The sequence below is a fragment of the Cygnus olor genome, chromosome 5 (genome assembly GCF_009769625.2).
Source record: "Cygnus olor isolate bCygOlo1 chromosome 5, bCygOlo1.pri.v2, whole genome shotgun sequence".
NCBI lineage: Eukaryota > Metazoa > Chordata > Aves > Anseriformes > Anatidae > Cygnus > Cygnus olor.
Window position 1 is genome coordinate 24065006 of NC_049173.1, and position 25888 is coordinate 24090893.

A 25888-nucleotide genomic window follows, 5' to 3' on the forward strand; every position below is an offset into this window, starting at 1 on the left:
GTACTTCATAGAACATCAGCTCTCAAAACCCCCAAACTCATCTATCTATTTTCATGCTTTAAGGACTAAGCAGCATCTGCCCAATATACAGCAGCTCAAGGCAAAATTGTTGAGGAAAACTTAACTGAACAGTAGGAATACAAAATAAGGGACAGGAGTATGAAGAGAGCACGTGGACTCCAATCCTGACTGCAAAACCTTTTACGTAGATAGCTTGTTCTTCACTGTTAGGTCAGAAACAAGGATTTTAACATAATGTAGGTGAAAAGTGAGAATCTTTCTACAAGTTCTGACTAAACCCAAGAAGGAGCCCTACCAGATTCCTTAAGAGAAACAAACACTAATTTTCTGCTAATGCAGAAAGATCCAGCAAAGTGTTCTTTATGATGCAGATGGGAACATCCACAGAAAATTTTTGTTGTTCCTTTTACCTTTTGGATCTAGCAAAGTGAATATATGAGTATACGAAGTAAAAAATCCTCATGCATTACATAATATTTTGATAGAGCTCATGTGTAATGCTCATCAATACAGCAGAAATGCCAGAGTAGCAAACCTAAGAGGGGCAATTTTAAGGGCCAATCCAACAAAAACTTTAGCTTTCCAAATGCTGGGACACTCTTTGCTCACTGCCGTTTACTTGACAAAATTGGTTGTGAGAGGTGGGAGCAACACATCTTTTTCTTATTTTGATTGATTTCAGGTAGAATAGACCCAGGATTTAAGGCAAAGTTGTGGAAATCTAAATTTAGAATAAATCCTAAAAATTCAAATTATTTCTCTAAAAGGAATTTACCGGGATCTCCCAGTGACGAAGTCTCCTTTCATCTTGTCCCTACAAAGGGAAAAAGGGGAAAAATTACGTTCCATTCTTGATCATAGACTGCAAGAAAAAGTCTTTCATATATAAAGCGAAATGGCCAAATTTACAGAATTTCCTCTTAATCCTATCTTAAAGGAGGAAAAAAGGCTTTAAAAGAGGAACTCTGAACATATGTTCTGCAATTTATGCTTGCATCTGTCTAACTCAAATTGGAGATGACGTCACTTGGAGCTAAACCTCTAGAAATATCCCTGAAATCACACAGTAAAAAAAAAATAAATTACAGTGCTGACCAACCTTACCTTTATTCTGTAGTAACCTTATTATAGAACTTGGATAAGAAAAACTGAGGAAGAGGAGGGATGCTAATCATACAGTGAAAATGCATACAACTCTCAATGGAAGTTCAGCTAGACACATGAACCAAAGTACATCCCAGAGGAAGAGGCATCAAATAATGCTCGCATAGGTCAAGAAATGGGGATACTAAACCTCTGGAGTAAATTTCCAGTGTTTACTTCACATGAGGGAAAGCTCTGATGTGACTTTAAATTTGAACATAAAGGTAAGCAGGGACCATCTATATCATCTCTTCATGGGGAAGCCTAGGTGCTTGGAGGTTTTACATGTCTCGAGTGTCATCTTTCCTACCAGTGACTCCCATGCCTTTTATGCATTGTCCTTTTTGCCCCTGGATTCAGAACTGAGTCATGTAAAAATGCAGGAAACCTCCACAGTCACTGGCACACCAGAAAAGAGATGTACAACTATTACTACCCTTGTAAATGACAGACTGGTGTTTATAACATTGGATGAGTGATGAATCAATCCTTTTCATGGTGTTTGTGTCCTTTGCCTCCCTCCCAAATCCAAAAGCTTTCTACCTGTCCTGAAACAGACGCGTGGCCAGCATGTAGTTCATTGATGTCTTGTACTCTAAAAACGATCTAAAAAAAAAAAAAACACAAAATAAATGATGTATCAAGCTAGAGTTCAACATATTGAAAGGCAGCATAATACAGAAAGAAGTGATCTATAAAAAACATCCCAGAAAGTCTATTGAAACAACATGCTGTACCATAATAGAAAGAGAACATTAGGAGAGCTACCAATTATTAGCTGAAGTTCCTGAAGAAGCAAGAGACATGAAGAAACATTACAGACTGGAAAGAAAAAAAAAAAGTATAGTACCACTCACAGGATGAGTCCTATATTGGGTTTATGGCCCAATGACAGAGTACACAGGTACACAGTATATGCAGCTGCAGGATGTAAAAGCAGATAGCAGCAATAGATTATTTATGGTGAAGACATTTTTATTCTGACAGAAAAGCAGTATCAGTACTTGTAAAACAATGTTTAATAGCCTTCTCTAAGGTGCAGTTAAGCAAAGTAGAAGTTAAAAACAAGGGATCGGGAAAAAAAGAATCCTCAGCACTAAGAATAAACTCTATCAAAATCCTCAATAAGCTCACAACTGCTGACCTTGTTAATCTACATGTACCTAACACAGAATACTCCTCAATACAGAGCGTCAGTGTAACACTAAGCCATCCTAAAGGACTCTGATTCTTACCCATAAAGGTCCCATGTTACTGGGGTTGGGAATATCCGGATGAAACCTCCTCTCCGTTCATTCTCCTCTCTCACTCGACGAAGAACTCTTATCTTAGAATAAAAAGAGGAAAAAATAGCTAGCAAAATAGATACAATGAAAAACAAACCCTAGAAAAATCCTTGAATTTCAGAGGACAAGAATGCTACTACTGCAGTGAACTCAGTACATATTACATCTTTAGGCAATTTTATCTTGCATTTAAATTCTGATGGAGTCCAACATAGCCTGGAGCACATATAAATGGTTGGCATGACTGAGGGCAGAGGCAATAAAACCCAGTAGTTCTGTTTCAAAACCTTTATACTTTTGTCATGTTTTTCAGGCATGTGCCCTTGCTCTTTGCTGAGCAAGTGATCCCATATATTGAGTGAAAGTCACGGTAAACAAAAGATATTTAATAACCTACTTACCTCCTCCATGGAGAGACCCAGCACAGAGCTGCCTTGCCTTCCTGTTGCTTTTTCCCTGCCTGAGGACATCAAGCTTTTCATTTCGGCATCACTGGCAGACAGAGGACGGGTACGCTGCAGAGACAGTGTGAATCCAAGTCTTTCCCTTCCTCTCTCAACTTACTTTAAACAAAAAAGTTACATTCAAACTCCAGGACCCCATTTCCAGCAGAATCTACACTCTGGAATATTATAGCCAGAATTCATGCTCCTGCACTACAGCTGTTTAAGAATCTAACCTATCTAATTATAATAATAAAAAAAAAATGCATTAAAAGAGTTTATCTTAGAAGGTTTCATGCTTTTATATAAAATTCAGATTTCCTCTTAAGAGGAAACCAAACAAAGAATGCACTAGAGCGCCTTCTTAGCCTAGAAAGAAGTGAAAAACATGACAGAAACCTTACTTCAGAAAAGCTCAGGGCAATATCCCATACTGCTCATATAAAACTAAACTCATGGCAACATCAGGTTTTACAGTTTTTTGTAAGGACTACTTGAATTGGAATTGAATTCCAGTCTCTATTTCATTAGAAATTGCGCGCTATTCAGAATCTACAGATAAAGCAACAACAGCAAGAGGCATTGCACTAGAGTGAGTTACGCTGCAGTGGTTGGCAGAGAAAAATTCAAAGAGAAAACTGATGTAGCAGGTGCCAACTGAAACATTTTGTTAATGGAAACTGATTAAATAAAATAAGACAAAATGAGACAAGAGGGCACCCTCTGGATGAGAGGGTAGGAGACAAAAGCATTTGTAGAAGAAAAAAAAATCAGTAGTCAGACAGGTTTGCATGATGCAGTAGATGGCCTTAAGTGGAAAGGATTTTAGTCTTTCTTCCTAAACTTTCCTCCAAGCCAAAAGCACAGCTCAACAACTTTGCTTCAGTAACCTCCACTTCCTCCTTTACTGCAGGACTCTCTCTGGCTATAGCACAGAAATGTCTCCAACTTCATGAAATTCTTGCTTCCTCTTTGACCCAGCTTATCTTTAAAAGTACAGATAAATCCAACCACTTTGATTTATCTCCAAATTCTGAGAGCATCTTTGGTTCCCACATCATGATTCTCATTATACTAATCACTGACAGCAGTTGGCACAAAGATCTTTCCTATTCTCTGTGAAACCTCATTATTCAGTTAGGCTTTTTTCTTCGTCTTATCTTTTCTCATAGCCTCAGCTAAACTTATACTGAATGACCTAAATGGCAGCCCATAGAATGAATTAGGATCTCAAGATGATTCCATCTGTGCTACCTTCTTTCCTGCGGGGAAACTGCAGAAAATTAGAATCAATTATCACTATTGTGCTAGCCCATGAAGCCCAGCAGCAAAATAATGCCTACCAAGTCACCACACAGCCAGATGCTTAGAATTGTATGCTAACATTGATTTGTCCATATGGCTTGCAAGGAGGGTGCCAAATTTGACACCTAGAAAGGTGGATCAGTCTGACTTATACCTAAGATAGTTCTATGTTTTTCCATTATCTGTGAGAAATCTTTCTTCTAATCTCCTCCAAACAATTTGGACCCAGTTCACTCAAATTTTTGTGGTTTCTTTCAGATAACGACAATAATTACTTCACTTACTGTGAAGCCTGAATTTTGGCAATACAGATTCACCTGTGCTATCCTTTTCATCCAAACTTACTCCATCCTCTGTAGTATATAGACAAAAATTCCTTGCCCTCTTCCTGTTTGATGCAACACTCCTTATATTTGCTGCTGCTTTCATATCAGCTCTTTGTTTTTATATTTTCCTTTTCAATATCCTACAAAATCCAGAACACTGTGCTGCCACTGTCTTCATCAACTGATGAAGAGAAAGCTAGCTTTCTTTAAACATCTCTATCAAATTTCTTAAAAATGCAGTCTAGAAACACCTGCAGGCTTAAATACTTTGACAGATTTGACGCAGCTGATCTCGCCTCTCAGCATACTTCTATTCTTTAAGCTGCTAGTACTGATCTAAATACTTTTCCAGCCTTTGCTCCTACAACAGGGAAATGTATTCCAGTACCTATCCATCTCCTCTTTTCTAGGCTTCCCCTCCTTTCCCCCACCTTATTTTTTTCCTCTCACCCAGGCAACTTAGCTGTAAAATATATTTTGGGACCAGTTGTGCACAAGGTAATGTTTGAAAACACATCCTTTATTTTGGTGAAGGGAGTTGAATCAAGTCCAGTACTTACCAGTCTGGTGCTTGCAGGTTGGGACTGTGCAGACACAGGACGCTGCAAGAGACGCACAAAGGGAATAAAAACCTCGTGTTCTTCAAAACACTATCATCCCTGCCTGAGCTGCAGAGGAACGGTGAGCGCCCTAAAGCAAACAGGTATAACTGAAGTCCAGAGAAATAGTCAACAGATTCTATCACCTCATTTCAGATCTTGCTCAAATCCACCACAAATGTATCCTGTCCCCATTACAGATGCAGCACTAATGCTAAACTCAGATGTGCTCAACTGTTTGAAAATCCTGCAGAGGCATTGAAAAAGCACACAGAAAAGAGCTCTTCAGAATGGATGAATGAACTCAACTCTCAAGACCAGAATTCATATTTTTGTAAGATAAGAGTTACCTGGAGGAAAATATTTATTAGCTGTGTATTGAGAAGAAACAGATGCTGCCAAGTAGAATTGTTCATAGAACAGATGGGGAAAAAAAATAGTAAGAATCCTGACAGAAGCAATTTCATTTAAATGTCTCCACGTCATTCCAGTTCTTGTGGAGAAACAAGATGCTATTTAACAACCTAGTACAGGTGTAGAAACATCAGCAGAATGTCAAAACGTACCCTGTATTATTTAATAAGGATTCCTTTGGCATCAGGCCTACAAGCAAGACCAGGTCAATAGCAGCAGTATGTTCGAAAGAAAACTGTTATCACAGGAGCTTCAGTTCTTTTTGCCTTTAGTGGTATTTGGGCTGCCTTCCTCCTCTCTGGTGCCCAAGGGCGTAGGAAGGGATTCTCAGGAGACCTATCTATCTTTTCTAGCTGTACTACTGCCAAGTTCATCTCTATAGTTGGTCTATACAAATCAGGCCAAGGTCCCTTCATTGTTTATGATTAATTGAAAGAGTTCCAGACCAAATCAACAAGTTACAAAGGAAGCCACTAAATTGTTCATCTCTCTAGAGGGAGAAATGCTCAGGGAGTCAAACCAACGGAATTGCACAAGGAACTTGCAGTCTGGTCTGGTGAAAGACAGCAGAAGTCACCATAATGGTCTCATGACCCAGAATGCTGGTATCAGGATTTCTTTCCCAGGAAGTGACTATTCCTCTGATTAACGATGGACTATGCAAACAATTAAAACTTAGAAATCTTGAAGGAGTTTTTAAAAACAGGTCAAAACAACCAAGTAGCCACAACCAAGAGTAGGTATAGGAATATCAAGGATTCAACAGAACCTGAAATAAAACATTTTCAGCAAAAAGCAGGCCAAAACATTCTTGAAGCACAGAAGGATCTACAGACCTACCTACCCATGGGATTCCCAATCACATTCTTAAGAAAACAGTCATGTAAAACTATCATAGAAGGCCATTCCCAGTAAGCATAGGTGAAGTAGACAAACATCCCAAAAGAGAGTCTTATCTTGTAACCACTGCTTGTCATGTGAATCTTTGCAGGTTTCAACTATCCCGACCTTACAAACATTTGTGGTTTTTAAGCAAAATAAATCAATAAGCTTAAAACCTCCTTAAAATTCAGTGCTTCCAGTTCAATTCTCTGAGACTTTTACTTTTTTTTTTTTTCAGATAAAAGACTTCAAGTCATCAGGATCTGATATAATTACTGCAACAGAAAAGGTTACTTCCTTCTTCTGGAATGGTTCTACTATTTATCTAATACACCTTTTTTCTGCCACAGAGAGCACCTTTATGATCAGAAGGAATCTGCATGAAACCTTATTTATAAAAGGAGCCTCAGAAGCTTTGGATTCAGCCAGGCAATCTATAGGTGTTTATATGTCACACTACCAACCATTTACATCTCCCAAGTTCCAAGTTTTACAAGAAGCAAAGTCTTGTGATTTCTGTAAGTTTTCCCTTAACCAAAAGGTGGACAGTGTATTGGTACTCTGTCACGGAATGAAGATGACTTCATTTCCCAATTGAGTTTGTTACATAGCCATGCTGTATGCTCCTCGCAGGATGACATCAGCTGCAGAGAACATCAAGATATTCTGTTCGTCTACTTGCCTGGTGAGATATATGTTCATCTAAAACTTCAAAGGAGATTGGGGATCTCCCTGCCTTTTGTGGTTGCTCCACTCTCACAGCTATTTATGGGATCCAAGTGGAGCCAGAAGGAGATAGAGAACAGCTGCCCTTGAGCATTACAGTGCTAAGAAAGTGCTGTCTCAGCAGAAAATGTAATGTGCAGTCACAGCAAGCCACACGAGGCCTCAGTCCAAGGATCCAAGGGAAAGGAAGGGAGAGATTCCAGGAGTATATGGGCAATAAGCTTTAAATTTCAAATGCAAAAGCTCTTCCTGCCTAGGAGGAGGTCTTCAATACGTTCATAAAGCTCTACGCTTCTGGAAGCTTGTTGTCCACAACAAAATGAAAATGCCTAAACAGCCATTTTCATAGCTCAGCTGCATTCTCTGAGGCTTTTCTGTAGTTTTGCTGGAAATCCAGATACCCTCAATCACTCACGGAATCATAGAAGGATTTGGGTTGTAAAGATGGCCTTAAAGACCATCTAATTCCAACCCCCCTGCCATGGGCAGAGGGACACCTCTCACTTGACCATGTTGCCCAAAGCCCCATCCAGCCTGGCCTTGAACACTTCCAGGGATCGGGCATCCACAGGTTCTTTGGGCAACCTGTGCCAGTGCCTCACCACCCTCTGAGTAAAGAATTTCTTCCTCATGTCCAATCTGAATCCACTCTCTTTTAGTTTAAAACCATTACTCCTCGTCCTATCACTACACTCCCTGACAAAGAGTCTCTTTCTTGTAGGCCCCTCACTCACTGAGTTTCTCACCTTTGAGCCAAATTCAATATGAATTACTTTCCTGCTATCCCTCTTCAGCTCTATCTTGTTGAAGTCACTTACCTGCAGCTTCTGGTACGGATTTCTCCTGCCAGATTCAGATGAATGATTAATGGCCCGGCCTGACCGCTGGCCTGGATCCTGGCATACAAAGCCTGTGAGAATCAGGAGCCATATGACAGTTTATAAGACAGGCAAGTCCTGAAACATAAGCCCAGCATTTCTGATCTTAATCTATACATAGCCTTCTTGTCCCTGCCCAAGGACCAAAAAAGATGCCTTTCTTTTTTATGTCCAGTGGCATTTAATTCCAAACTTTGCACACTTTTGGAACACATTTTCAGAATAAAACTGGATCTTGCTCTAAAAGCAAGTGCTTAAATCAGTAAGATGGGTAACTGTATAGCAGCATAGATATAGGCTCCTTTTCTCAAATAACTGTGCAGGCTACTTGATGACAATTCCATCTCTTTTTTTTTTTTTTATCATTAGGAGCAAGTTGCTCAAGTAACTGAACCAAGATGTACTACAGATGCCTAAAATGTGGTGTGCCCTAGAAAGTCATGCAGCTTTCATAATCTTGACTCCACTTCTACAAAGCATAAACAGAACCCACATGTTCAACCTTAAAGTGCACAAACACTGATTCTGAGGATTAAGCAGAAGTTACTTGCTTAAGACAAAGAGCAGCATCTTAAAATACAGAAAGTATAGACTCAATACCACCTAAAATCACAAACAATGAGATTATTTACAGACTGAAGCTGAAATGCTGACATAAACTTCCCAGTGCTAAATGCAATTTTTCTCCTTAACTAGAATTCTCCTTTATTATACTCATGTAATAACCTAACGTACAAGTGCTTTCTAACATATGCTCATGATCATACCTCTTATTAGTTTCAAATGTTGGAAAGATTCAAGGAGCTTTTTGTTACACTCACCTACAAGGGTGAACATATCTGAGAGCATGCTAGCTTTGATCTTCAGGTCCAAAGGAGCATCACTATCCGCACATGCAATAAAGAACAAGAGGAATTATTTGTCTGGTATTAAATGAGAGGAACATACCAGTAACTGAAAATCCATATTTGCTTTCCATTGGTCCTTCACATTGTCATAATCAACATGGGAGGAAGTCTAGGTGATTCACACACATATAAGTAAATACCAAGCAGCAACAGATTTGTGTATGTCTGTTTATAGACATTGCATCTGTTGATTTTATAACTTTTTTACAGCTTTTGTCTCCTAACGCAGAAACATACAGCCTTGTTTTACCTCTGCTTGGCCAGAAACATTCTCTGAATGTATCTACACTGCGTTTAATAGAGGAAAGGTTTCTGTTTTTCATAGAATTCTTAGAATTCTTAAAAAACACAATTACTGATGCCTTTTCCATGTAAAATCATGAAAACAGATGGATTAACTCTAATAAATGGGAATAAATGGTTAGGGAAAGTGACAGATACGAAGAGATCAGACAGTGAAGTCAGGTAAAACACATCCATAATTTTTCCACTAGAAACATCAATAAAATTCAGGTCGGACAGGCAAAGTTGGATTCCTTGGGAGCAGAGAAATCATCCGTTTTCTACTACACAGTGAAAGATGCCAACCACTGGGACAAAAAGGCTGGCAATCATAACAAAGCAGAGCAAAGGACGTGTGCATGAGTTGGGGAGTTTTAAGTGGTAAAGAATGCAAATAATCCAGTATGTACATATATAAGCACAGACCAACAAACACGGAAATTAAATGTTGTATAAACATTCTAGTTGCACCTGAAAACCAAACAGGTACTGTGGAAACAAGGGTGATGAACAGCGTGTTGAAGAAATTTCTATGCAGGATAAAGAAAGAGGTGGGGGGGGCAAACCCAAGAGGAGGGTCAGATATGGCTAATTCCAGGAACACGCATATTACTTACATGGCTGGAGATCTACTAAAATAAATACCAAGCTTTATTAGGGTATGAAGGTCAGAGTAAGAGCCAAGACTGCACTCATGTTATGGATTTTAGCTAAAGAGTACTAGATCAAAAATTTGAGCCCAAGAATATATCTGCATACACAAGTCACACATAATGCCTGAACTCTGCTTTGACTCCTAAACCTTAAAGCATCTACTCAGCCAAGCAGATGGAAACCCCACACAATAGTCTGGAGAGTTTCAAAATTTGTCTATGATGGGAGATTAAGAAGTGTTAACAATGACGATGGACTGTAGAAGAGAAATAATTAAAAAGAAAATGGAATCCCAACTGGGTTCTTTCAAAGCCTTTTGCTGCAATGAGTTTATTTCTGCAACGGGAAAAGCAAAGGACTGTCCTGTCAGCTCTTAGCAGTGGAACAAATACTCTGCAGGCCTCATGAAATCATGCCCTCACATGGGGGCAACAAGTTTCAGGAACAACTATCTCCAGCAACAGTTTCAGCCTCATATTAACCTAGAGATCACTTACCAGGCCAATGATGGGGATAGGTTCACTTCCAGCAGCCAGGGCTTGAGAGTATCATCAATAAGGACATCAAAACCATACAGCTCTGAAAACACAGCAAACATTGGAAATTTACCTTCCAGCACCTTTAAAAATCCAGGTAAAGTCCAACATTAGTCAGGTCATTTCTATCTACATCATGCATGTGAAACCCAGTGAACTCTCTAGGGCTGAATAAACAGCATTCCACAAGCGGGAAGTTTCACTCCCTCAGAATTCAGATTAAATACATTCTGCTTGTGGGGAAAAGAGAGAAGCAGAAAATGAATCTAGGGAAATATCATAGAGAAAAAAAAATTCTTTGCCATCCACAAACTTCAGTTCATGCAGAACTTTTTTCCACGTAGAATTTACACAAGCACAGCAGTCCACTCTGCTTTTTTCGTTGGATCCTGGAAACAACAGAACTTCACTCGCCTTTTGCTTTCTAATCCATGTATTTGTTGTTCCATTCAGCTATAGAAAATTATGGCCTTCAACATCAGTTTCTTTCCAATTATTCCTGTATGTTTTTTGCAATATCCTCACAAGAATACAAGGGTGTTCTCTGCAGTTCCATCGACATGGAAAACCTCCCACAGCTCTTTATCTTATTGACAGTTTGCCACTTTGCAGCAAGTCACTATAAAAATATTCTTTCCTTAGCTTCTAAAACGTCTCGCTCCTTCATAACGTATTACATCTGCTAGATGTGTTCTGCTTAACACAGGCCAGACTGAAGCCAGCTTCCCATTCCAAGACTGATTTTACTGCTTCACTCTATACACACGTTCTCTCTAGTTTGGATAGAGTTGCAAGAAGGATGCTACACAAAGACAACTGTAAATCAGAAGTTGGCATTAATGCAATTCTCTCTTCCAACATTAAGAAATACAGTTAATGACCACGAGGGCAACTTATGCACATTTTTTCAAAACACCACAGAACAGGGTATTGGCAGAGAAGAAGGATTTCCATGGAATCAAGCAGTTCCCTAGTGCCTGAAGTGAAAGCTGAAGAATTTCTTTGCTGTGCTGCTTCCCCTGAATTCTGGCCCTGGCCTTTTGTCGCCTGCCTGACGTTCACGCTGGCTCCAGGGAGCTGGACTGCTTGACAAGATCTTCCTAAGCAGACAGCTGTATGAGAGTTCATGGAGCTTATGATGGAAAGTTAATGAGCTGCAGGGGGGACTTGGAAGACGAGGAAATGGCAGCAGGATTTGTGAGTGTTGCCTGCTCACTCTTCTAGACCCTGTAGCCAGACAGTGAGCGGGAAGCAAAACAACAGAGAGTTAAGGAGTTGGTTCACTCCAAAGAAATGAGGCTGAATCTACATTTGGCTCTCTTGCTCCCCAGACTGGGAAGGTTGCACTGTAGGAAAAAGGAGGAGGTTGGGATTATAAGAGTAAACATTAACAAAGCATTTCAACCAAGAGAAACCTCTGGTGCTTTTAATATGTTATTTCAAAAGACAATCCCAGATTTAGTGAAGACCTGTGACTCTTACTGCACAGCAAACTCCAGTGGACAGGAATCTCATGCCCAGGGCAGAGAAGCAATGAGTGGGCCTGTGGCAGCTGCCAGGCTGCAGCCTCCCAAGCCCAGTCAGGAAGCAGAGCATTTTGTTTTGACTAGCTTCTGCTTCTTTTGCTGCTGGCCATTCCCCCCTTTCTGACCCTCAGAGGACCTCTGCTAATAATTTGGCTCCTCTATATTTGTCATCCTCCCACACTTATCTCCCTCTTCCAAACCACTTGCTCTTTAAGCCTCCCTCTTTCCCACCCCAGTAGTCCTAATTGCTCACTTACTCCATGCACTTTTACAAATACATATTGGATACCTCTTGACCTTGGCTGGTCCTGACCACGTTGCTAGTGCTCCATTCCCTTGTGACTGTGTTGTTTATTAGGAAGGTAGGTTCTTCAGGGCATCCCTCTCCACTCAATTCCATTGCTAAACACAGGTACCTAATACCACCCACAACGCCTTATGGTTTTCTGCAATACTCCACCACCACTCCACAATGGCCCAAGTCTCCCCTGTATCCTAAATCATATCTTCAGCACCTAGACAGATGTCTCCGCTACCTCAGAGCATCAGCAGTTATGCATTATCCATGTTCTGGCGACTGAATCAAGCCCCGCGGGTTCCCATACAAGGCATAGCATAAAAAGTTCTCAAGTCTGACTTGGATACTACAGCACAAGAAGAAGATTAATTACCTGTGTTTTCAATTATCCTAATAATCTTTCCTTGGCCCTCCTCCACACGTGGAAAATGCACTACCTAGATTAAACACAGAAGTAGCATCCTCCTACTATAAAACTCCATTGCCATTTGTACAAAATAAAATAAAGAAAAAAAATCATGAAAATCAAGGTTATGTGTAGGCAGAACAAAAATGTAGAATCACATGAGCATAGCAAAGACCAGAAGTATACCATCTGCAATTACCAGCTTCAGCAAGACTGCTACTTCCCTTTGTAGAGAGGATGAAGAAAACAGAGTGGGCAAAATAGAAACGTGTGCCTCAGGCTGCAGCAACAGTAGGTGTACAACAACCCATCTTGCACCACTATTGTTATTAACAGGAGAACAGAAGAAACTAAGATAGCAAGTTTCTACTGTGCCTTCCCTTGCTCCCCTTCTCTTGCTACTGTGATCCACAAAAATACGTTTCACCCCTGCAGTTTGCTAAGGAGATTGAAATTATATCAGGAGGTATTGGCTATTGCCAAGACTCAGCAGGAACAGCCTCTATCCTCCCACTCCCATAAAGACAAGTCACTGCTGACAGAGCTTCACAATCCTCCCAAGAGAAGTGCTAGTGTTAGACTAAAGTCTAACAGCAACAGCTCAGCCAGAGATTTTTATTAATTTTAAACCAATGTCATTATTTAAGAATAAGAGGAAGGTTTGAGACGTTGTCTCAAGCTTCTTGGTTCTAATAAATTACCTTGTGTTCCAAGTTTGGCTTATAGTCCTGTAAGAGACTGCAATGGAAATCCTTTTTAGAAAATATTCCCAAAGAATCTGCTATTCTCCATAAATCTAGCAACTAACTCACAAGAAATAGCATATAGTGCAAACAATGTTTCCATGATTTTGCATAGAATAAGCTCAATTGCTAGAAGGTCACTGTAGTTTTAGTCTTTGTTCTCAGCTTGTCCACTAGGGAAAAAGCAGCAGCTTTATTGCAGAGGAGGTTTTCTGCAATTGAATGGAGGCAACCTGAGGTTATGAATTGACACATACACACTGAAAAAAGTTGCACACTATGCAACTTTTCTGCTTTTGCGACAAAAACAGACCGTCTCATTTTGAGCAAGAAACTCTTAAGTGCAAGGAACTACACCTGTGCCACTGGAATTCCAGTCTTCCTTTTTTCCATCCTACTTGAGGCTTCAGAAACTGCTAAGTATTTTGTAAATGAGTTAATGGACTCACAGAGATTGCTTTACCTAGTGACGGTACAGTACCTGCTTCAACTGTACATCTTAACAGCTACAGTGCCATAAAAAGTCTGCATGTTGGGACCTATCACCACCAGGTCCTCAAGCACTCCTGTTGCTCTACAAGAGGCCAGCATAACAGTTTAGGCTTTGGTAAGCAAAAGGTCACGGTGTCTCACACCAAGTGATAGTAGAGCGAAGCCTCTCTTCTGGACAGTGTTCTGGGGAAAGTATTGGTGCAGGAATTTGCCTTGCATGCCAAATAATACAGGTTCTTTAACTCCCTTCTTCAGAGGACTTTCTTTTAACAAAGGTAGGCTTTATCTCAGTGTTAACACTAGAAGAAAAGATCCAACAAGAGGGGAAACAACTATACCACATCTTGGTGTTCTTTTCTGCTTCACATAAGATACAGACAGAACCTGCTAGTCTGTCGTATTAGCTTGTCTAAAGGTGCAATTACCTCACTTAGAGACAGTTTCTCCATGACAGGTGATTACAGAACGTTCATCGGTTATGAAAAGGTTTTGCAACCTTTCTTCCTTCTACTGATGCCTGAAGGACATAGTCACATTTCCAATAAAATCCTGAAGTCTTCAAAAGTGAATTAATTTGAGGGTGCCTACACAAACCACTACTTTGTTTGGTGAAGAAAAGACCACAGTTGGGCTCATTATTTATACCAAGGCAGAATCAGAATCATCCTTCCACTCTGGGGTCAGAAAAGCTAAAAAGGCAATCTTCACAGTTAAAAAACCAAAGAACACAAGTCTTGGTGCAAACTGGGCTGCCTTTATAGTGCTAATCTTACAGGGTAAATAAATTATCCCCCATGAAGAATGTTTTTCAACTCAGTATGTGAAATCATAGTCAGTGAGGAGGTTAGCACCCCAATAACCACCTCATGACACCACTTAAGTTCCCTTATGTCACTGAGGAATGGAAGAGTTGATATGTTACTTCCTATTCTTCAACAAATTTGGGTGGCCAAGTTAGGAAAAGGTAGTAGCAGGTAGATCAAAATAAAGACAACTGACTCCATAGATACCTGAAGTGAAGAAAAAAAAACAGAGCATATTTCCTGACTTTACTAACACAGGTTCTTCTGATTTCCAACTTCAGACTCCAAACTCCATTAACCTTAGCCCCAGCAACGCAGGAGACCTCACTTCCATATTCTTTGCTATCTGCAGAAGACCTTAATGTCACTGCAAAAACCAATGACAGTAAAAGATGGAATGAGAGCATAGTGTTGATTCAGACTTCGGTAACAAGTCCACTGATCATGAAAAGTTGACAGTGCTGGTCATTTCTTTATTACTGTTTTTGGAAGAGTTCATTCCTCCTACTTCTGATACAGTGCCCTAAGAAAAGAGGTTAAAGAAACTGGTGCTAGCAAGCTGAGAACAGTTTCCTAAATGAACCAAAAACTCCTGTGGCAGCAGGGATTCTGACTTTCAGCTGAGCTCTGGGTGCTACATCCATCAGTTAGGTACCATTTAGGGCTATGAAGTGACAAGTAAGGAAAACAGTGCAGGGATAGAGACTAGCTCCTATGGGAGCTATCACTAGAAGACCTATCCCACAAACTCTTCTTACTGTTCACATTCAGCTGATTGTTTCAGTCAAATCTGAAGATATACATATATTAACAAAAACTACCTTGGCACGTTACAATCATCAGGAGACCTGTTCAGAAAGGTACAGCACTTCTGAATCTGATGGGAGCCAGAAGACTCAGAGGACAATCTTATTCAGATTCACGCTGGCATCTTTACACACCAGTTTTAGAGCACAGACTGACAGTAAGGAGCTAAATTGAATGGATTAAGCTTTGCAAAAAAGATTAAGTGTGGGGAACACTTGTTCTGCTATTAGTTTGACATATCTTATTCTGGTTTCATAGATGAAAACGTGTGTGGTATATGTAAGGCTGGCCTAAGTCTCCAAGCAGGGACTCTCCTATAATCATGTCAAACAAGTCAGTGCAGAAAACCCTTAATCACACATTTTTTGTATCCTTCAAAATTCTTTATGGAGCAGGCCAACACTGCTCAATACTACAAAAGACTACCATTATCCCAAACAGGTCGACTGCTACTACTAGGAAAATTAAGTGTTCACAAAGAGCAGTAATGTAGATGGTTGAAGACTGGTGATTAGATACAAATTAAGACTTTTTAAGTGTTTAGCTCCAGGTCAACACCACACAAGTAGTACAATAGTTTATCTGCTCTATACCATTTTCATATAGATTAGTAGCATAAGCCTGGCCAATTTCACCCTTAAGACAAAGAAGCAGCTAAGCTGGATGCTCAATAATGCCTTGGTGGGATCAAGAAACATGCATATTATCCTAGCTTGCCCTGCCTTCTTGATTAAAGAGCTCAGTGGTGTCACCGTTGGGCTGGCTAGAGCAGGGAGAAAAACAGATGACTTAATGTATTGCTTCTCCAGGCTCATGTTTCAGTGAGTACACAAAGTGGTATTACACCAGATGCTGGCATAAATAAATGCTGCACCCAGTTGCCTTCATTCCATCTACCACTAAACAATCGTATGGAGAGAGTTTTCAGACTGTCTGAAAGCAGTCCTCACTGCCTTTTCCAGCCCACCCAGAAGTGCCTACTCCAGGAGAGAACAATGCAGTCTTTGGTCAGCTTTTTTTTTTGCACCTCCTGTTCACACCAAGATGTCACGTTTTTCAAAGTCAGTGCAAAATCCAGCTTCTCTTAAAGAAGGCTCTAGCAGCAACCAACAACTCAACTGGTGACCAGTTTTAGGATGATGCACTGATTCAGAGTGCTGCAGCATGCCCTCCTCTGGAACTACTGGTTAAGTATATTTACTTGCAGCTTAATTTTAAATGAGGAATTATTGGCTAATCAAAGGGAAAAAAATAAAGACCTGAGTTCACATTGCTATTATCAATGCACGAACAAGCTTGCAGCAAAAGCACATGGTACTTACACTTTGTGATGCGCTTCCGAAGAACAAAGCTACTGAGCATCACAAGTCCTTTGAGAATCAGTTACTACTAAAATGCAGTGAACAGCTAACATTGCATAACCAAAAGGGGACTCACTACAATCTTTCCACAAATTTTCAGCAGTACCACACTTTAACATTAGAAAAAGAATCATTCTGACCTACCACTCTCACTTTCTAGGCAAGCATGGGTAGCTGGAACCATACAGACAGTCTCACCACTCTTGTTTTAGAACATGAAGAAGCCATGTAATGGAGTCTCTTCCCTCAAATCTAAAAGAAATGTATACTACGTAAAAAAGGTTTACTTGGGAAAGGAATGAAGCACAATGACAGATCTAAACTGTTAGAGAAATAAAGTTGACAGTCTAATCTAAACAACTTAAGTATTTCTGATTTAATTTTTAGTAAGAAGGTGGTAATTGTGCTATAGTCCTATCTCCCACAACAGCATTATAAAGACTACAACAGAACACACATTAAGTTACTCATGTTTTTCTATAACCTTTTCAAATAAAAGCTATTTCAAAAAAAAAGAAACATGTTTCAGAAGTCTGAGATATTCTGTAAGTGATCCATCTCTCTCAGGACACACATGCAGCTTCATTGTTCACAGCCTAGAATGAAGAAAAAGGCTCCTGGGAGCCTCTGCATGCTGCCTTCAAATCTTCATTCCCAGTTTTCTTCCTCATGTTAACAGCTATGAACTCAGCCATTCTGACTAGAAAAATTGCCTTCTTTATTTTTTGTTTTGCAACAGGGTTAAAAGTGGCATCAGAACAGGACAAAGGGATGAAGAAGGAGCCATCCTGCATGACGAGGGCAGTTCAAAACCTTGGGATAAGGACCACCACTTCATTGTGGGGGAAGGTGGCAAAAAGCACAGAGCTCTGGGAATGCCTCAGGCTCCCTAGGGAAGCAGTATGGCTCCTGCTTAAGCTCTCTTTCCTGGGAAGCTCTTAATTTATGTTTACACTGAAACAAATGGAACAAAACAGTTTATTTGTGGGGGAGCATCTGAGAGGGTGGTTAGTGCAGCCCTGGGGAGGCAGCAGGAAGTGGGATAACCTCAGAGCCAGGCCCAGCAGAAAGTACATGAGGAACATTAGTTTCCACATACGCAGCTCAGTGGAATCTAGAGACACAACAGAGAGGAAAATGGGAGAATGAAAAAAGAGGCAGTTAAGAGGGACTTTTTTTGTTTTTGTTTTTAATCCAGTTGTTGATATTTCTGGAGTAGCTGCTAAACTATTACTTCACTAAACAGCTCATCTAACTCAAGCCCCCATGTACACTACAGTTCTCCAACTTCGAACAAAGGCAGAGTCACCGAGGAGAAGCTAAGGACTGAGAGGCAGCTGATTTGGCAGGTAACTGATCAGCCATGGGCCCTCCTTGGTACTTGACCATGACTCATCAGCCCAGGGAATCCAAAGAGGACAGCAGCTATGTTAGTGTAGCAGGCTGTACGGCTATAAACACCCAAGTGCAATGCAAAGACCACACAAATTGATTTACCTGTCACAGCTAGTTTAAACAGAAGCCCCAACACCCAAACACGGAATAGCCTAAGCTAAGCTTGGTCTTTGGTTTAAGCACTGACCGAAACACGTTCTAGACTCTTTTCCCCTGCCCCAAGACTCCTCCCTTGTGCGTGCTTCCACGTGAGCGGAGGGCAGCTAAGAGCAGGAGGAGGCCTCTTTAGGGAAGGCTGGGAAGCAGCCACTGGAAAGCAGGAGAAGGCACACTCTGGTACCAGCCGCTGCTTTCTGGACCCCTTCCCAGCATCTGCTGCCAGCGAGTTCTCAAATCCCTTTGCCAGCACATAGCTCTGCATCCAGCTTCTGCCAGAAATAAGCTTTGACGCCGCCATGCGGTTCTCTCACACAAGTACAAGCCCAAGAGGCATTACCACCACTGTCATTCCAGGAACTGCATTACACATTTCTTCCTTAACCCTCAGACCCACATAGGGCTCTAATTCAGAACTACATTGAGCCATCTTGCCCACAGTATGAAATGTTCTGAAGGGATATTTCATTATTCACAGCCAACCTTTGCAAGGACACTAGTGGGTCAGTTACTTCAACCTTCCAGCACTTCTCCAGTTCCCTTTCAAGTCCCTTTTCATCATCCCCTTTTCTAGCACAGGACTCTAATGAATGATGCTGGCACAGGGGCAATTGTGATTCAACATCCTCCAACCTCAGAAGCCTATACTGAGAAAAACACAGAATCAGGCTTCCTTGCAATAGGAAATGCAAGTCTCCCTGTAGCACTGGAAAGATGGAAGTTTCAAACAGAACTCAAGAGCCAGTCAACAAACACGTCCCTAGTTCCTTACCAAAGCAGCTGCCACGATGCGAAAGAAAAGTCTTACAAGCTGTAGCAATGGCCAGTTCAGCAGAAACTACAGTCTTGATAATCAGGTCTTCCACATTGGCCATCAGTGCTGCAAGGAGGGGAGGGTGGGGGAAAAAAAAAGTAGATTGTGAAGCAGCACACAATATCTAGAAAAGCATGAGTATATGTATATGGACAGATACCTTTGTGAATCAAAGCACATGAGAGCCTATGGATGATAAAGCAATGTTTGTCTGGAAATCCATGCAAGCAGGAACATGTACATGCATAAATATCCTACTGCAAAAGTGCTCACAAATGAGTATGATAAGAAAATAAGTACAGTGCAAGTAAGCAGAAACATGTGGCAAGCACATCAGCACAAGTCAGCTGGAGTCTGATCACCACCCACTCAGAGTATTAGGAAGGATTAAACAAGAGCGTGCTAGTGAGGTGAGCCCTTAATCTACAGGGTACAAGCCACAGCTACTGAAGTACAAAATTTTTTCTTGTGGACTTCCATGATATAACTGTTCTGTGATGTTGCACCTTCCTCTAAAGCAGCTGTTCCCAAACCATGATTTACAAATTATTTCAAAATGATATAATCGGTGATATCTTCCTGTCCTGCTGACCTACAGATAATCTCCAGTTTCAGTAAGGAAGCTCTCTCTGGCTCCTGTATAAACCCCTAAACAGAGCTCAGGAACAAGAAGCTGAGACGTGCAGCAAAAGGCAAGAAAAGACGCACATTAGATATAGACCTGGATCCCACACTGGGCTTGGGATGAGTCATGCTATAGAAAGAACAACACACTTAGTTTCTGTTTTCAAGGACAAGCAATAGAAAAGTGAGAGGAAGAGGGAGTGAGTAAACACTGGAGCCATAGTATGAAAAATTAGTAAGGATGATAGCGCAGCCTCTCCCACCACTCAAAGGCAACACAAGCAAACACACCAAAACCTCAGCAAACCCACGCAAACCTTTGGTAATCCCTGTCCCAGAGAACATCTAGTACAAACCACTTAACTAGGGAGTTCGATTTAGGCATACAATTACTATTTTTCATGTTCAGCTGATGACATGCAGGGGCCTGAATAATTACAAAGGATCATGCAAGCAAATTCAGATGCGAACTTCTGTGCCAGAGGCAGACTAAGTGGAAGCAACACAACATGGGAACATCTAAGTGCACATAAACATCCCAGAGCACAAAAAACTCGCCAGTCCAGACAGGGCCAGCACTTTCCAGCCAGCATTCTGCCTCCATATGACCAGAACCAGATGCATCAGAGAAAGGTGCAAGAAGCCTTGTGACAGACAGTTACAGGGCAACCTCCTTACATTGCTCAGCAGTTTACCTATGAGCGCACGTCTTATACTTGAGGGGTAAGGGAACAGGATTTATCAATATTAATAGCTATATCTACAGAGCTGACTAAAAACGTATGGCACAAGTAATTGGCCAGCCATGCATACACATGATGGGGAAACATCTACTTCCACCTGAAAGCCAGATTCAAACCCCTTCCTCCGTCATTTACGTGTTCCCTGGCAACAATTGCAGGATGGGCTCAGCTGCTATCAGTAGTGTAACTGACAGCTCAGTATCACAGGTAATTTATCCCTTAAAGGATATACCTGGATTCTGCTCTGCATATGCATTTACTCCCAGCAGACCTGGCAAAGGTGGGGAAGAGGGAGCAATTTTGTATGAAACACAGACTGAAATGAAAACACTCAGCAAAAACCTGAGCCATGGAAAGATGACACCACATCCAAGAGTCATTCAAACTGGCACAGTTCTCCAGAGGTTGGTCACTCATCAGACTGAACAGGCCATGGGAGCAGTAGAGGGAGGGAAGCTTTTAGAAGGAATGGGATGACCTTAAGAAACGGGAAATGTAGGTAAAAATATTAAGAAACACACCCCGAGAAAAATTCAGAATATTATTTGCAAAAGGGAAGGGGATAGGCCTTATCTCTGGGGATAGGACTCATCTCTGAGGATAGAGAATAAGTGCACAGCTCTAGAGAGTACGCTGTAAGGAACAATGCTTCCCTCCACCCTGCTCTGATGCTAAATGGGACTCACTGTGACTCTTCCCTGACTTCTTAGGATTCACACTAGTGGGATGATTAAAATCCAATAAAGGAATAAAACAACATGATCTCTACTGACCTGCAGTGTCTCTCCCCTCCTGTTTTAAGTACCTCAGCATTGCACTCATGCTCCACTTGTTTCCATAATCCTCTACTTCAGGATCATCACAGCTAAAAGAAGCAAAAGAAGCAAGTTTACACCAAGTCTTATCTTTTACAAGTCTTATCCCTGAGGGCTGGTAGCAACTTCAGACCAAGTTAGGTGAATTAACCCAGCCTCTAGAGACAAAGTTCCACTTTCCAGCCAAGTACCTGACATAATCTCCACTCTTCTTGTTGACACTGTAGTTGGTCAGATGCATAAACTGGTTTTTAATGTTCTTGGATGCCTGGTCATACCTCACAGTTGCAAACCTGTAAAGAGGGATAAAGATTTATAGTGTTTCTGGAATGAGCGACATCCTTGCTAAATATGACCTACTACATGGACTGTTTGACTACAACGGCTAGGGAAAGGATGCATGGAACGCGACTTCAAATGCAACCACTTCTCACAAAAATACAGTTCAGGGCCACATTCTGACACATTTAGTCTCTTTTCAGTGTTTTAAAGCAGGGGGCTCCATTTGTTCTCTTGGGAGTTTCTGTGGCCTAACAGTATACACTTCACACTAGGCACATTTTTTTCCTGACTGCTTAGATTTATGGTCCTCAGGCATTTTGGCCAGACAGGCCATTTAAGTTTTTGACAGTGTCACAGGCCCTTCAATTTCACAATAGGACCTACCATGAATATGTAAGATCCACTGGTGCTTGGAAAAGCACCCACATATAGAGCAGTCTTGCTACATATGCGTACCACAGTCAATATTCCCCGAAGTCTTTTACAAGCACAGTTCAGTTCTTGTGTACTCCGCAGATGCCTTAGAAAAGGCTGAATGTGGGAACAGATTTCTATCGCTGACAACTGTACAGCCTACAACCGTCAATCCCCTTTCTCAAGAAGCATTCAGGAAACCAGGCAGAACCTGCAGGCCAGACCAATTTGTCCAATGAGACAGCATCTGCTCCAGGGCGTTGTCATTCTCAGGGACAGTGCAACCCTTCTGTATCACAAAGATGTCATCTAACTTGTGGAGGAGGAAAGGACAAAGGGACTGCAGGGAAGATAGCAATCAGGAGCAAGCCACTGCTACAAGCTCACCTGTCTCTGTTTGAACCCTGTTACAGCCAACAATGCCACAGTTAGATTAGACTGTTTATTATGGCAACATCAGCGGTGAATTTCTGATTAAAAGGTGTTAATTAGCTGTACTGCAACCTAGTGCTCCATCAACGCTCCCTAAGCCATAAATTGCCATCAAAGATTTTTGCATTGAAATGAATCAAAGAACTGATCCAACTGAAAAATAGCCCAGATTTGGGTTTGTAAGGAGTTGGAGGGATTTCTTTAATTTTTTTTATTTTTCTTTTTTTGCTTTTATGTTGGGAGTAAGGAGGCAGAGGGAAGAGTGTGTGAGATAGAAAAACGTGAAAGAAGAAGGAAAAAGGCAGACCAGCACCCGGATCCTGTCTACTGTACAGCTACAAAGAAAGTTGTAATTTCATAAGTAATTGTTTTCAGTGGCCCCATAGGCTTAAAACTATCCATATTCTTTCCTCAACTACCCACCTTCATTCTACCTGCACAATACTGACACAAGAGAGAAGAGCGTCTGCCACTGCAGACGTGCCATCTAAAAACACTCTTTTTGTGCTCAGCTGTTTAACAAATCAAATCAGTTTTTTGCACAGGTACAGAAATGCTTGTGGTAGCAGAATACAATGGACAGCACGAGCCCCTGAATGAGCACAGGAATAAGGCAAAAAATTGCATTGAAGCAATGTAAACAATAATCTTATCAAAAACATACCTCCTTAGGAAGAGGTTAAAAGAATGCTGAAATAACAAGTTTCTGGGGGAAAGAAAAAACCTTTCCACATCCCACTGCTAGTACAGTTGCACATGCTACCCCTCTGTCATATATAGTTCATATTATATAGCCAGAAGGGAACTGATCACATACCTGTGTCAGGAAAGGAAAAGGTCAACAGGAAAAGGGGAACAGCAGCCAGTAAGAGTGCAGGACTGTTTCTTCCGATAGCCACACCTGTTTAAAGTGTTTAAAATTGTATCTTGTGCAAAAGTTACATTCTAAACTTGGAGTTGTATGATCAGCCTTTGTCAGTGTAAGGACATACTGCAGCTGAAAGCTCATCACCTGCTCGCTTCCATGTTCGGGCCACTCTCCTTGGTCTGCTCCACAAATTGGGAAGACACAGGCAAGTCAGATCAGTTCATGGATCTGACTGAACAGCCACTTGAGTAAGTAGAGAAGGCTGCCAATTAACTTCAATCAGATACAGGTGCACCCTCTTCTTCATGTGACAAAGGAAGGTGTTAGGATGCACAGTCAGGACACAGAGTAGTGCCTCCATTTTAGGAGGAGGCCACAAAATCATCTTAAAAAAGCAAGCATTAAGCAGAGGATAATACCATTTGTGGACATATTTGCAAAATCCTACAAGACAAGGACCTGACTTCAAGTTAAGTGCAAGGTAATCGTTGTTATTCTGCATGTAATCAGTTCTCTTTTCAAGATACATTTTACACCTCAGATTTTGGAGAACAATAAGTAAAACGAAAGATCAAGCACAGAATCCATGTCATCTGATTTGCAGAAATACCAGTGTGAGCCATTGCTAGCCACCACAGCTTGTAACAGCAGACATGTTCTAGTGGGAAAAAAAAAGCCAACCAAAAACAAATCCAGCTTCTTCATTCTGACCATTCTCCTATACCACAGTAGGTTAAGATGTCAATGTAGGATCATTCACAAGAAGAGCAAATTTGATGAACCCTCAAAGCAGGAAAAAGGAGACAGCAATCAAGAAAAATACAGGAGAGGAGGAGGGAGGGAAATCCAGAGAATCCAGCTGTGCAATGAACCTGGCATACACGAAATAAAAACACAACCCCTTTCACTTTAATAAAGTCATCTCTCTTCATCCTTCCCTTATTTTCTACAGTTCAGAAGATGCTGGACTATACAAGGACATCCAACAACAAGTTACACACAAACAAAAAAAAAATAAATCCTCCTTTAGAAAGAACTGCCAAATATCCCATTTCTCAGTGAAACTGAATCCACTAATGCCCTCGTTTGGTAGCCATTTTGAGAAATCTCTCTCCCCGCAGGAACAATACCAGCAAATCCACACCAAATTAAAATTAAAAATAAATACACAGGTGGGAGCAGGAAAAAAACCTCCATGATGTAACTGAGTGCCGAGGTTAAAAAAGTGAACATGATCTTGCACCAGATTTTTCTGAGCTTTAACTATACATGAAGTTAGAGCAGTTGGCAACAGAAAGGAGTTTGGAAGTTTGAATCCCCTTTCCAAATATTTCCACAGCTTAAAATATTTGCATTTCTTTTCAGTTTAACTGCAAGTTTCCTGGATTTAGCTCTTTGCTTTGAAAGCAATGACAACAGCTCCATCACGTATTTTGTTCTTAATTATGACTTAATCTCCACCTTAACAATCACTTATTAGCAGCATACTGTAAGCTTTTAGTTGATAATATGCTTTTAACCAGATTCTAGAAGACACTGAGCATAAGTAGCAAGCTGTATCAGAAAGTCAAGGCTCCCTCAATACTTTGAAGAGGAGAACAATTAGGTTCACCACACTCATCAATTTAATTTTGGTTGTTCTTGTTGCTAATTATGCACATAATCAGAAATATGAGACTATCAACCCCTGGCAGATATAAATGATACTTCTAAATAATAGTTCTTTTAACTTTCAAACACTTGCATTAGCTTCCTTCTACAGAGACTATCCCTATTCGTTAGCTGGTCTGAACTCCATGCCCTAAGAATGATAAGGCTACTATAGGATTTACATTTCCATAGGATTGATTATTCAGAAGGGATTCCAGTGTGTTCAAGAGCTCTCAATACATAAAATTCTCTCTCTCCTAGTAGGATGCTGTCATTTTAAGGCATAATCGTGGTTCAGTTCAGTAATGCAGCAAAAAAAAATGTTAAGTGACTCAAGTCTGCTATCAGAAAGACTCCAAGCTTTAAACAACAGAATCAAATGTCAACTTAATACATTCTTCCAGAGCTGCTCTGACAGCCTTACTAGCCTTATCCAAAGTACAAGTCTGCAAATCACAAATGGAAAAGCCAAGTTATTTCTTCAGCCCCTATCAATACTCTCTGGATGTTAGAATGGCAATGGAACATAGGTACGATGCTGGCAATAGCCTACATCCCTTATATTGTGTTAGCACTTGCTTGCAATGGAAGAGTGTCATTATCACTGAAATACCAATTATGATTACCTTTAGTACTCTCTGGTTCCACGGCTTTTCATACCATACATCACAGCATCTTCCTTCCATTGCAGTAAAAAAGCTATTCACCTACTGCACTTGGTCCCTCCAGGAAACACGAGACTTGCACACTACAGAATGCCTTGCTTCAACAAAAATGTAGAAATTATTTTCACATACAATAAGGTCATGGCAACAGGCTATGACTGGAAAGTAGGAAAAGTTCAATGTTTGTAAGA

General features: G+C 40.8%; 1 protein-coding gene across 5 annotated transcripts in view; it reads right to left on the reverse strand.

The window, feature by feature from the left end:
* TTLL5 (tubulin tyrosine ligase like 5) overlaps positions 1–25888 on the reverse strand; it is a 126152-nt gene that overhangs the window by 82306 nt on the left and 17958 nt on the right. For 4 of the 5 annotated variants that reach the window (XM_040560524.1, XM_040560522.1, XM_040560521.1 and 1 more), the window contains exons 9-19: positions 21578–21679; positions 21345–21436; positions 19163–19270; positions 10365–10446; positions 8845–8906; positions 7964–8055; positions 5085–5126; positions 2852–2965; positions 2400–2491; positions 1708–1770; positions 797–835 (exon numbers count right to left, since the gene is read on the reverse strand). In XM_040560524.1, coding sequence (XP_040416458.1) covers positions 797–835; positions 1708–1770; positions 2400–2491; positions 2852–2965; positions 5085–5126; positions 7964–8055; positions 8845–8906; positions 10365–10446; positions 19163–19270; positions 21345–21436; positions 21578–21679 — 888 coding nt within the window. The remainder of the gene's footprint in view (positions 1–796; positions 836–1707; positions 1771–2399; positions 2492–2851; positions 2966–5084; positions 5127–7963; positions 8056–8844; positions 8907–10364; positions 10447–19162; positions 19271–21344; positions 21437–21577; positions 21680–25888) is intronic. The other variant, XM_040560523.1, reaches the window with a different exon arrangement.